The sequence below is a fragment of the Leptosomus discolor genome, unplaced genomic scaffold, assembly GCF_034619465.1.
Source record: "Leptosomus discolor isolate bLepDis1 unplaced genomic scaffold, bLepDis1.hap2 HAP2_SCAFFOLD_198, whole genome shotgun sequence".
Taxonomy (NCBI): Eukaryota; Metazoa; Chordata; class Aves; order Leptosomiformes; family Leptosomidae; genus Leptosomus; species Leptosomus discolor.
This window is the reverse complement of record NW_028237859.1, coordinates 16,388-28,359: the sequence shown is the minus strand read 5'-3', so window position 1 is coordinate 28,359 and position 11,972 is coordinate 16,388. Positions and strand designations below refer to the sequence as shown.

Below are 11,972 nucleotides of genomic sequence, written 5' to 3'. Positions count from 1 at the left end.
TGCCTCACTAGGACCGTTAGGACAGGCTGACACAGTCAGCGCCGAGCAGACAGGCGAATCGGCTGTTTCCCTATGCTTTTTCTTCTGCAAGAAGTTTGGGCAGTCTTTCTCACGCTCTCCTTAGGGAGAGGAGAGAAGAGAGGCCACCAACGTTAACCCTCCTGCATAGCCTGCATTTCTCTCACAGCAGAAGCAGCGGGTTCATGTGTTTGTAAAGGAGGAGCTCGAGGAGACCACAGGGACGTTCCGCAGTTGGTACTTACTCTTCCCTTGTCGTTTCCTGGCGCCACTAGAGGAGCGGGTTCTAGCTGAAGATGGGATAGAGACAGAATGGGCGCTGCTGGTGCTGGGCCCGTCGCACGAGTGCTCCTCGCTCACAGGAGCGCGGCTTTGGCTAGGTACGTACGGGACTGGTTTTGTACTGAAACAGAGGTGGGACAGACGCTGCAGTAAGGGAATCCCTGTGGTCTGGTGCGATTCTTCAGACACGAGCCACACCTGTTCGCAGCAGCACGGCTGATATCGCACGGAGCCAGCGGTGCCCAGGATCTCCATACGTCCCAGCAAGAAAGAGCCTATTACAGTTACAAGTTTCACCGCACAAACACCTCCCAGATGCACGGTATCCTTTCCTGCCAGATGCAGAGCTTCAGCGGGAAGCTGGCAGGGGCTCCCAGGAAAAGAGAGACGCTCACTTGGTCTTTGGAAGAGGAGGTCCTCCAGTTCCCAACCGCTCTCGTCTCCTGTGTACGTTCCAAGCGGGCTTCGCTGCACAGTCCATAAGTGCCACCTTGGTCACTCTGCCTGTAGTTGGCCAGAGGGAAACGTTGCTTGGACCCAACCTACTATATATAAAGGAGGCTCCTCAGTGCTTGCCTTATTACAGCAAGCTCCAGCCACCTCTCCCCAGTCCACCCATTCCCAGGCTCTGGTGATAGCCTCGTCCCTAAGCTCCGAACCTCTTGCAGTCACAACATGGGCCGTGAGAAACCAGACTGATCGGGTCGGTAGCTCTCATTAGGTTCACCAAAAGAGGAGGAATGCCCCCCCCCCCCCGCCGCCTCCCTCCCCCCGGTTTTCTGCCCTGTCTAGTCCGCATCGACACCGCTATGGATGAAATCAAGAGCCTGCTAAGCCACTAAGCAAAGGCCGCCACAGAAAGAACAGAGAGCTAGGCATCTCCTAAATTGGACTAGATTTCAACCAGGCATTCAAAAGACCTTCCACCCCCCTCGCCCCAAAGATATCCCCTAGGCAGCATTCCCAGACCCCGCTCTGGTCATTCAGCCCTACTTTACCTCTGGGTTTGTTGGCATAAGCCGAGCTGATCTTCCCTACTAACACGAGCAGCCGCTGCTCGCGTGCATCGCGAAGCCGAAAGTACGCCTCCCGCCAGGACTCAGCCTCTTCTGGCTTCTCATTCTTGAAGTCTCGGAGACAGTGATTGCGCCACAGTTGGTCCGTATCCTCAGTGAGGAACTGAAGCAAAGGCACACGTAAGCTGGGATCCCTCCTGACACCTTCACTCCCCTCTCTCCCTCGGCACCAGCTAGTGCCAGTGCCACTGGAATAGCACAGAGGGCAAGACGGCTTAGGGGCCAACTTGCAGCAAGAGATCGGCCGATGGCAAATGCAGGAACTCGAGACTAGCAAAAGCCACCGCTTGCTATAAAGAGCGTTGGTCTTTACCATTCTGCTGTTGCAAGTGAGGACAGAACATCACTTCCACACCTCACCCTCCCTTCCCCAGGCCAAGGCACCCACATGATTACATTCCTCCATGCGACACAGCTGCTCTGGGGTGCATCTCTCCAATACTGGCCTCAGAGCTGAGAAAGGGACGCCACTCGCTTCGTGGATTGCTAGAGCAAAGCAAGATGCACACAGTATCGATCCTGCTTCTTGCTTGCCGAGGAAAGGGCTTGACGCCTTGAAACGCGGTGGAAAAACCTGCAGTGCTGCGTGACGCCACGCAATAGGAGGGCAAGGAGGAAGGAACCGTAGGTGCCGTAGCTCTAGGGAGCCGTCGGGCACCAGTACCTCCAAGTCAAGAGGTGCGTGCGCAAGACTCTGTCTCACACTATTTCCAGCGCTTTAGCACTCCCTGAAAGCATGCTGGGTGCTGAGTCCCGCAGCACCTGAGCTTTCAGTGGGATCTGTCCCCTACTAGCTAGCTTGCCTTGCAACAAGGGGCAACTCTTCACATGCTCCAAGCCAGATGCTGCGGAGAGGTATACAAACAAGCTACCAAGACGCCAGGCACGGCTCAGGACTTTAAGACAGATGAGGAAAGGTACTTGCAGTCCATGTTGTTACTGAGCACTCTGACGCATTGCTGATACAGAGACAGCATCTCGGGCAAGGAGGTAGCCTTGGAACCCGAATACACGGGCATCCTTGAATACACCCGGCAGCCTTTAAAACCTTCTTCACTCTCTTCAGCTGGTGACGACACTGCTGTAAAGTGAAAGACTTGGAGTAAGAAGAGAGCGGAGAAAAGAAGAGCCCACCCTGCTGAATGGCACAGCAGACACCAATTGGAGTCACCCAGAAGCGACCTAAAGGGCGAAGTCTTCTCTAAAAGACCTGCCACCTAGTTCAGAAAGGGCACGTCCAAAGCCCAAGCCTCAGGAAGGGTCAGCAAAGGATCTTCCTCATTTCTGCTAGAGCATGTGGGAGAGCAGCCCCCTTCCTCTGAAACCTAGGCTCTGGGCATCAGACGCAGGACACCAGACCCCAACAGAAGGGCTTGAACCCAGCCGGCATCTGCTCCCACTCTCTCCCACAAACAATGGCTGCAGCCCCGCTCAAACCTATTTTCCTGCCCAGCATACCTTTCCCTTTTGCCTGGGAGCGGGCAGTGGACTTGATGCAAGGAACAGGGCGGTAACGGGCCGGGAGCAGGGCCAGCGGGTTGTCTGGTAACGGTGGTGGCACATCTAAAAGTATCTGGAAGGAGAGGATGTCCGTGCACGTAAGCCAACAATACAGCAGAACGTTGCATCCTGCCAGCATACAAACAGCACTGAACTGCATTTTGTTTGCTATGTCGAATAAGCCCCTCAACGCTCCTCAGCTTGCGCCACAACGTAGCCTCACGGGGAGGCTGCCCTTCTGCCACGTTACTGTGGCTCTGTCCAGGCTGTGAATACAAAGAAGCCAAAATTTGGGATCGGAATCGCTCCGCTCCCTCCACTAAGAGCCATCCACAGTGGCAGAGGAGAGGGGAATCTCACGAGCTGAGGGAAACCTAAAACTTTGATAGGAGGCACTTGCTAGAACGAATGGCAAAGCAGGGTTTTAAAATGCTGCCGAGAGTGGAAAAACACTGTTTTGAAGAGCAAAGTGTTCCAGACTTGAGTAAAAAGATGAGGCACTAAAGGTTTTGCACATCAGTCCCTGTTTATATACAAAACCCTGGCACTCATGTGGCTATGAATTTGTACAGAAATAATGCTCATTTTTCAAGCTTTCACCCAAGAAGGTCTGTCCGACCCCTACCGTTCTGTCTTCTAGAATCAGCTGCACTGTTAACACCAGATCTCCCACTTGTCCCCCACTTCTGGAGGCCAACGGATTTCGTTAAGAAAATTGTAGTGCTGACAGAGATTTTTGAAAGGTCCATTTTAGAGACGCATCGATACTTGGGAGGAGGGACAGGGGAACCTCGCTGGCGGGTGGAGCTGCACTGCACATTAGGTTGGATTCGAAGCTGACCCACATCTCAAGGTATTCTGCATGCTTAAAAGTAGATCACGCCCAATATGCTCTCCTACGAGGACTGAGCTGAAGGTGTTCTCTTTTAAATACACACCACCCCCCCACACCCCCCCCCCCCATTTTTTAATAAAGAGGGGTTTGCCTATTGCATTTCTTTACTCCCCTCTCTCTCTTCACCCACTTTTCCAGCAGAGCTCCGCTCCAACAGCACAAAGCAATGCCTGCGGCATAGAGCATACGAAACACACGGTGGCTCCCGGCAGGAACCAAGAGTCACAGACCTAGTACCAATGAGACACCCCAAGCACACCCTGGTGCAGAACCAAGCCCAGCACTTCCAAGGGGAAAACTAACAAGCCCCAGGTGCCAGAGGCCCGAGAACAGCTGATGCCACCTCCTTTCTTCCTTTTCGGATCCTTCAAAACCTTACCCGCTTTGGTTCACGAGACTCTGGTAGTTCCTTCTCTGCCTCTGTCTCATTGGTTCGCTTGCGGCTTGGACTTTTCTGGCTTGGGCTTGAGCTGGTGGCACTGGCTCTGCAGCCGTCCGGTTTGCTGTGCCCTTGGTCTTTCTCCCCAGCTGACACAGAGGGCTTGAGCACTTTCCTTTTCTTTTTCTGGGGCTGGTCATAGTTGAGGTACCACTCAAAGGACATTGTGGGTTGTTCAAATTCATCCTTCTCTTCCCCCTCCCCAAAATTTGAAGAAAAGCCCTTTGATTTTTCGTCCACGACAGAGACTTTGCGCTTCCCTCTGCCATCCAGTCGCTGCTGCTCGTGAGAAGACTTGCGCTCTTTGGTTCCACTCATGTTCCCTTTCTCACAGAGCTCACCCGGGTACCTCTCCCAGCCTGCAGCTCTCGTATCCCAGTCAAGCGTTAAGCGTTTGAAAGAAGAACTGAGGATGACAAACTGCCCTCCGTGGCTTCCACGCTTGCTCTGACAGGCTCCCTCCTCGTGCCTGGAATGTAGCGAGCCTCATCACAATGGCACCATGGACACCGAGAACCTCACCGCAGCGGCACCTCGGACACGGGCCTGCAGCACGTAGCCAATTCCATTGGAAGCTTGCGACTATTCAAGAGCTGAAGAGGGAACCCACATCTCGCCTGCAGACCCTCCACTCTTGTCAGTGCTGCCTACAGTCTCTCTCTCTCCTCTCAACTAGAGTCTGTGCTAAAAAGGCGACTGATCCCTTCCGCGACCACTGCCTCTCGACCCGCTCCTTTCCATTCCCCTCCCCATACCCCAGTGAAAAAGGTTCTTTCTCTTCACGCACATGCTGCCAGGCGAGGCTCTGCCAGCTCGTGCAGCGGCTCCGCAGGCCAGGGAGGGAAGAGGCGCCCTCTCCGACTTGCAGCCCAGTGAGGGGGCTGCAGGTGAAGGGAACGTACTTCTACCTCTGCCACCCAGGTGGTTTGGGACATCCCTTCACCGAGATGTCGACCAGCTTTTTAGTTACAGTGTTGTAGGGAGCCTCAGGCAGGAAGACGGTCGAGGACATCTTTGCCACCTAGACTGGCACGTCCTGGGCGTATGCAGAGAAACCAAGAGAAACCAAGGCAAGGAAACGGGAGAACGGGCAAACAGAGCGCTGAGACAACAGAAGCCCGTATAGGGAAGAAAGACTCCAGAGTTCACGGAAAGACACCTCTCCAGGGGCCACCAAAGACTAACACAGCCCCCCGGGCCAAAACTGCCCTCTGCTGCTCACTTCACAGTTAATAGCGACTGCCCCGTTGTGGCCGGCTCCCCGCTCTCTGCTGCGGCCTCAGCGAGGCCACCGGAAACCACAGGCCTCGTGCAGCACTCGGGCTCCCCAACCTGCCCAGAGGAGCTCTGCTCCAGGGCACCTCCTCACACTCCCACCAACCCCTGGGTCTGCAGGCTCACGTCGCACACCTGCTCCTTCCAGAGCTCCAGTTCCTCACACCCCAAGTACAACCGAGCGTTTTGAACGCCGGCTATGAAGTGTGCACGCACTAGAAACAAACCGCGTTCCGTTATTCGCTTCCCTCCAACCCCAGTCAAGCGGCTTCAGGTTCAAAGACTAAAATCCTTGCTTTTTTTTTTCCAAAGAGGGGGTCAGGGCAAAAGATACAGGGGAAACGGCTTCCAAACTGGAAAGAAATCCTTCCCAGTTCCACACAGAGAACACGACAAAATCATTCCTTCTTTCCACTACAAGAGACAAGCCGATGCCTCCATCGACATTTAAAAGCTGTCTGCAATTTGAGAGGCAAAGTCCCCTCTCTCTCTTCAAGGGGAAAGGAAAAAAAAAAAAAGAAAAGTTAAAACCTGACTTGGTGCGCAGTAAAATTTCTCCCCAACCCCCTCCTAGTTTTATTCCCAGTAGCCAGCAGAAGACCACAGCAGCAGAGCACAAGTCCCCAAGGCCTCTTGGCACCCCTGCACAGCAACGTAAGCACCTGTGCAAGACGTATAGTAACAGCAGAGGAAAGGTCAAGAGCTAAGGTTTCATTAACATACATGGGTAGAGAGCAAAGCCTCGGGACTCGACGTGCTTGCCAAAGGACTGACGAGCAAATGGGCCGCCGGTCCTACCCGCCCCAGAGAGTCCGGGTGGGACTTGGAGCCCAGCAGGTACCAGATCATGGGGAGTGACTCCAGTGACACCCAGTGTCTCCCCTCAGACAGATGGGTTCCTGCCAGCTCGAGCCACAGAGAGGCCGGTCCTTGTACTGGACTGGGAGGAGGGAGACTACTGGGAGCGACGTAAATAATACAGGCGGGATAGAGGAGCAGTTTAATATCAATTAAAACAATTCTATCATTTATTAAGAGGTCAAATAGCAAATAGTCGCTCCATCTTCCAATGACAGCGCCCGAAACAGGATGTTAAGGGCGGGGGAAAAGAGGGGGGCTTGAACCTGAGAAAGGGACCAGAGTAAAGAGAAAACACTGTGCCGTCGTCTTGTGCAGATCGAATCCTCTCCCAGCAGCGGCAGCCTCCAAAGAGTTCAACGAGAAGGGCTGTTGAGGGGGGTGGGGTACTTTCTCCCTCTTCACTCCCAGTCGCCCATGAGAGAGAAAGTCCCAGATCTGCACTGCAAACTCATCTCCGAGAGAAGCTCTTCTGAAAATCTTTGTTCGTTTTTGCCGTCACGGGTGAAAGGTCTGCGACAGAGAAAGAGAAGGGAAAAAAAAACAAACCAACAAAACAAAGCAAACAAGAACCCCACGCGGTAAAGCAGCAGTCACAGACTAGGAGAGCAGAGAGCAATTCAAAGCCGCGGCCCTGGCAGAAGAGACGCAAGGCGGGCCTAAGCGTGTGCTCTCTGATCGTGGCTCGTCGTATTTTCAGGTCACAGACCAAGGAGAGCCCACTCTGCTTTCTGCACTGCAGGAACGCAGATCTCTGCTTAAACTCTCCCTGCTTCCCTCCCAGGGGAGCTGCACTACAATTTCCTTGTTCCAAACGGCTGGACAGGCACCAAAGGACAGCAGGAGGGAAAAGGCAGGGTTTCTGCCTCACTAGGACCGTTAGGACAGGCTGACACAGTCAGCGCCGAGCAGACAGGCGAATCGGCTGTTTCCCTATGCTTTTTCTTCTGCAAGAAGTTTGGGCAGTCTTTCTCACGCTCTCCTTAGGGAGAGGAGAGAAGAGAGGCCACCAACGTTAACCCTCCTGCATAGCCTGCATTTCTCTCACAGCAGAAGCAGCGGGTTCATGTGTTTGTAAAGGAGGAGCTCGAGGAGACCACAGGGACGTTCCGCAGTTGGTACTTACTCTTCCCTTGTCGTTTCCTGGCGCCACTAGAGGAGCGGGTTCTAGCTGAAGATGGGATAGAGACAGAATGGGCGCTGCTGGTGCTGGGCCCGTCGCACGAGTGCTCCTCGCTCACAGGAGCGCGGCTTTGGCTAGGTACGTACGGGACTGGTTTTGTACTGAAACAGAGGTGGGACAGACGCTGCAGTAAGGGAATCCCTGTGGTCTGGTGCGATTCTTCAGACACGAGCCACACCTGTTCGCAGCAGCACGGCTGATATCGCACGGAGCCAGCGGTGCCCAGGATCTCCATACGTCCCAGCAAGAAAGAGCCTATTACAGTTACAAGTTTCACCGCACAAACACCTCCCAGATGCACGGTATCCTTTCCTGCCAGATGCAGAGCTTCAGCGGGAAGCTGGCAGGGGCTCCCAGGAAAAGAGAGACGCTCACTTGGTCTTTGGAAGAGGAGGTCCTCCAGTTCCCAACCGCTCTCGTCTCCTGTGTACGTTCCAAGCGGGCTTCGCTGCACAGTCCATAAGTGCCACCTTGGTCACTCTGCCTGTAGTTGGCCAGAGGGAAACGTTGCTTGGACCCAACCTACTATATATAAAGGAGGCTCCTCAGTGCTTGCCTTATTACAGCAAGCTCCAGCCACCTCTCCCCAGTCCACCCATTCCCAGGCTCTGGTGATAGCCTCGTCCCTAAGCTCCGAACCTCTTGCAGTCACAACATGGGCCGTGAGAAACCAGACTGATCGGGTCGGTAGCTCTCATTAGGTTCACCAAAAGAGGAGGAATGCCCCCCCCCCCCGCCGCCTCCCTCCCCCCGGTTTTCTGCCCTGTCTAGTCCGCATCGACACCGCTATGGATGAAATCAAGAGCCTGCTAAGCCACTAAGCAAAGGCCGCCACAGAAAGAACAGAGAGCTAGGCATCTCCTAAATTGGACTAGATTTCAACCAGGCATTCAAAAGACCTTCCACCCCCCTCGCCCCAAAGATATCCCCTAGGCAGCATTCCCAGACCCCGCTCTGGTCATTCAGCCCTACTTTACCTCTGGGTTTGTTGGCATAAGCCGAGCTGATCTTCCCTACTAACACGAGCAGCCGCTGCTCGCGTGCATCGCGAAGCCGAAAGTACGCCTCCCGCCAGGACTCAGCCTCTTCTGGCTTCTCATTCTTGAAGTCTCGGAGACAGTGATTGCGCCACAGTTGGTCCGTATCCTCAGTGAGGAACTGAAGCAAAGGCACACGTAAGCTGGGATCCCTCCTGACACCTTCACTCCCCTCTCTCCCTCGGCACCAGCTAGTGCCAGTGCCACTGGAATAGCACAGAGGGCAAGACGGCTTAGGGGCCAACTTGCAGCAAGAGATCGGCCGATGGCAAATGCAGGAACTCGAGACTAGCAAAAGCCACCGCTTGCTATAAAGAGCGTTGGTCTTTACCATTCTGCTGTTGCAAGTGAGGACAGAACATCACTTCCACACCTCACCCTCCCTTCCCCAGGCCAAGGCACCCACATGATTACATTCCTCCATGCGACACAGCTGCTCTGGGGTGCATCTCTCCAATACTGGCCTCAGAGCTGAGAAAGGGACGCCACTCGCTTCGTGGATTGCTAGAGCAAAGCAAGATGCACACAGTATCGATCCTGCTTCTTGCTTGCCGAGGAAAGGGCTTGACGCCTTGAAACGCGGTGGAAAAACCTGCAGTGCTGCGTGACGCCACGCAATAGGAGGGCAAGGAGGAAGGAACCGTAGGTGCCGTAGCTCTAGGGAGCCGTCGGGCACCAGTACCTCCAAGTCAAGAGGTGCGTGCGCAAGACTCTGTCTCACACTATTTCCAGCGCTTTAGCACTCCCTGAAAGCATGCTGGGTGCTGAGTCCCGCAGCACCTGAGCTTTCAGTGGGATCTGTCCCCTACTAGCTAGCTTGCCTTGCAACAAGGGGCAACTCTTCACATGCTCCAAGCCAGATGCTGCGGAGAGGTATACAAACAAGCTACCAAGACGCCAGGCACGGCTCAGGACTTTAAGACAGATGAGGAAAGGTACTTGCAGTCCATGTTGTTACTGAGCACTCTGACGCATTGCTGATACAGAGACAGCATCTCGGGCAAGGAGGTAGCCTTGGAACCCGAATACACGGGCATCCTTGAATACACCCGGCAGCCTTTAAAACCTTCTTCACTCTCTTCAGCTGGTGACGACACTGCTGTAAAGTGAAAGACTTGGAGTAAGAAGAGAGCGGAGAAAAGAAGAGCCCACCCTGCTGAATGGCACAGCAGACACCAATTGGAGTCACCCAGAAGCGACCTAAAGGGCGAAGTCTTCTCTAAAAGACCTGCCACCTAGTTCAGAAAGGGCACGTCCAAAGCCCAAGCCTCAGGAAGGGTCAGCAAAGGATCTTCCTCATTTCTGCTAGAGCATGTGGGAGAGCAGCCCCCTTCCTCTGAAACCTAGGCTCTGGGCATCAGACGCAGGACACCAGACCCCAACAGAAGGGCTTGAACCCAGCCGGCATCTGCTCCCACTCTCTCCCACAAACAATGGCTGCAGCCCCGCTCAAACCTATTTTCCTGCCCAGCATACCTTTCCCTTTTGCCTGGGAGCGGGCAGTGGACTTGATGCAAGGAACAGGGCGGTAACGGGCCGGGAGCAGGGCCAGCGGGTTGTCTGGTAACGGTGGTGGCACATCTAAAAGTATCTGGAAGGAGAGGATGTCCGTGCACGTAAGCCAACAATACAGCAGAACGTTGCATCCTGCCAGCATACAAACAGCACTGAACTGCATTTTGTTTGCTATGTCGAATAAGCCCCTCAACGCTCCTCAGCTTGCGCCACAACGTAGCCTCACGGGGAGGCTGCCCTTCTGCCACGTTACTGTGGCTCTGTCCAGGCTGTGAATACAAAGAAGCCAAAATTGGGGATCGGAATCGCTCCGCTCCCTCCACTAAGAGCCATCCACAGTGGCAGAGGAGAGGGGAATCTCACGAGCTGAGGGAAACCTAAAACTTTGATAGGAGGCACTTGCTAGAACGAATGGCAAAGCAGGGTTTTAAAATGCTGCCGAGAGTGGAAAAACACTGTTTTGAAGAGCAAAGTGTTCCAGACTTGAGTAAAAAGATGAGGCACTAAAGGTTTTGCACATCAGTCCCTGTTTATATACAAAACCCTGGCACTCATGTGGCTATGAATTTGTACAGAAATAATGCTCATTTTTCAAGCTTTCACCCAAGAAGGTCTGTCCGACCCCTACCGTTCTGTCTTCTAGAATCAGCTGCACTGTTAACACCAGATCTCCCACTTGTCCCCCACTTCTGGAGGCCAACGGATTTCGTTAAGAAAATTGTAGTGCTGACAGAGATTTTTGAAAGGTCCATTTTAGAGACGCATCGATACTTGGGAGGAGGGACAGGGGAACCTCGCTGGCGGGTGGAGCTGCACTGCACATTAGGTTGGATTCGAAGCTGACCCACATCTCAAGGTATTCTGCATGCTTAAAAGTAGATCACGCCCAATATGCTCTCCTACGAGGACTGAGCTGAAGGTGTTCTCTTTTAAATACACACCACCCCCCCACACCCCCCCCCCCATTTTTTAATAAAGAGGGGTTTGCCTATTGCATTTCTTTACTCCCCTCTCTCTCTTCACCCACTTTTCCAGCAGAGCTCCGCTCCAACAGCACAAAGCAATGCCTGCGGCATAGAGCATACGAAACACACGGTGGCTCCCGGCAGGAACCAAGAGTCACAGACCTAGTACCAATGAGACACCCCAAGCACACCCTGGTGCAGAACCAAGCCCAGCACTTCCAAGGGGAAAACTAACAAGCCCCAGGTGCCAGAGGCCCGAGAACAGCTGATGCCACCTCCTTTCTTCCTTTTCGGATCCTTCAAAACCTTACCCGCTTTGGTTCACGAGACTCTGGTAGTTCCTTCTCTGCCTCTGTCTCATTGGTTCGCTTGCGGCTTGGACTTTTCTGGCTTGGGCTTGAGCTGGTGGCACTGGCTCTGCAGCCGTCCGGTTTGCTGTGCCCTTGGTCTTTCTCCCCAGCTGACACAGAGGGCTTGAGCACTTTCCTTTTCTTTTTCTGGGGCTGGTCATAGTTGAGGTACCACTCAAAGGACATTGTGGGTTGTTCAAATTCATCCTTCTCTTCCCCCTCCCCAAAATTTGAAGAAAAGCCCTTTGATTTTTCGTCCACGACAGAGACTTTGCGCTTCCCTCTGCCATCCAGTCGCTGCTGCTCGTGAGAAGACTTGCGCTCTTTGGTTCCACTCATGTTCCCTTTCTCACAGAGCTCACCCGGGTACCTCTCCCAGCCTGCAGCTCTCGTATCCCAGTCAAGCGTTAAGCGTTTGAAAGAAGAACTGAGGATGACAAACTGCCCTCCGTGGCTTCCACGCTTGCTCTGACAGGCTCCCTCCTCGTGCCTGGAATGTAGCGAGCCTCATCACAATGGCACCATGGACACCGAGAACCTCACCGCAGCGGCACCTCGGACACGGGCCTGCAGCACGTA

General features: G+C 53.9%; 1 protein-coding gene across 1 annotated transcript; it reads right to left on the bottom strand.

The window, feature by feature from the left end:
- Positions 1-201: 201 nt before the first annotated feature.
- On the bottom strand, positions 202-11,732 carry LOC147412586 (elongin-A-like). Its single transcript, XM_086481202.1, has 9 exons — positions 11,355-11,732; positions 10,040-10,154; positions 9,507-9,662; positions 8,970-9,067; positions 8,504-8,684; positions 7,902-8,010; positions 7,470-7,627; positions 1,299-1,430; positions 202-308 (listed from the first exon to the last, which is right to left on the bottom strand). The coding sequence occupies exons 1-9, from the start codon at positions 11,730-11,732 to the stop codon at positions 202-204; spliced, it is 1,434 nt and encodes a 477-aa protein (XP_086337328.1).
- Positions 11,733-11,972: the final 240 nt, after the last annotated feature.

Bases quoted from the DNA above. Each gene is read 5' to 3' on its own strand.
- LOC147412586 (XM_086481202.1), bottom strand. From the start codon at position 11,732: ATGAGTGGAACCAAAGAGCGCAAGTCTTCTCACGAGCAGCAGCGACTG. The intron at 8,011-8,503 runs GTAAAGTAGGGC...GGCCAACTACAG, and splicing joins TTATGCCAACAAACCCAGAG to GCAGAGTGACCAAGGTGGCA. The intron at 1,431-7,469 runs GTAAGTACCAAC...ACTGTCTCCGAG, and splicing joins CAGGAAACGACAAGGGAAGA to ACTTCAAGAATGAGAAGCCA.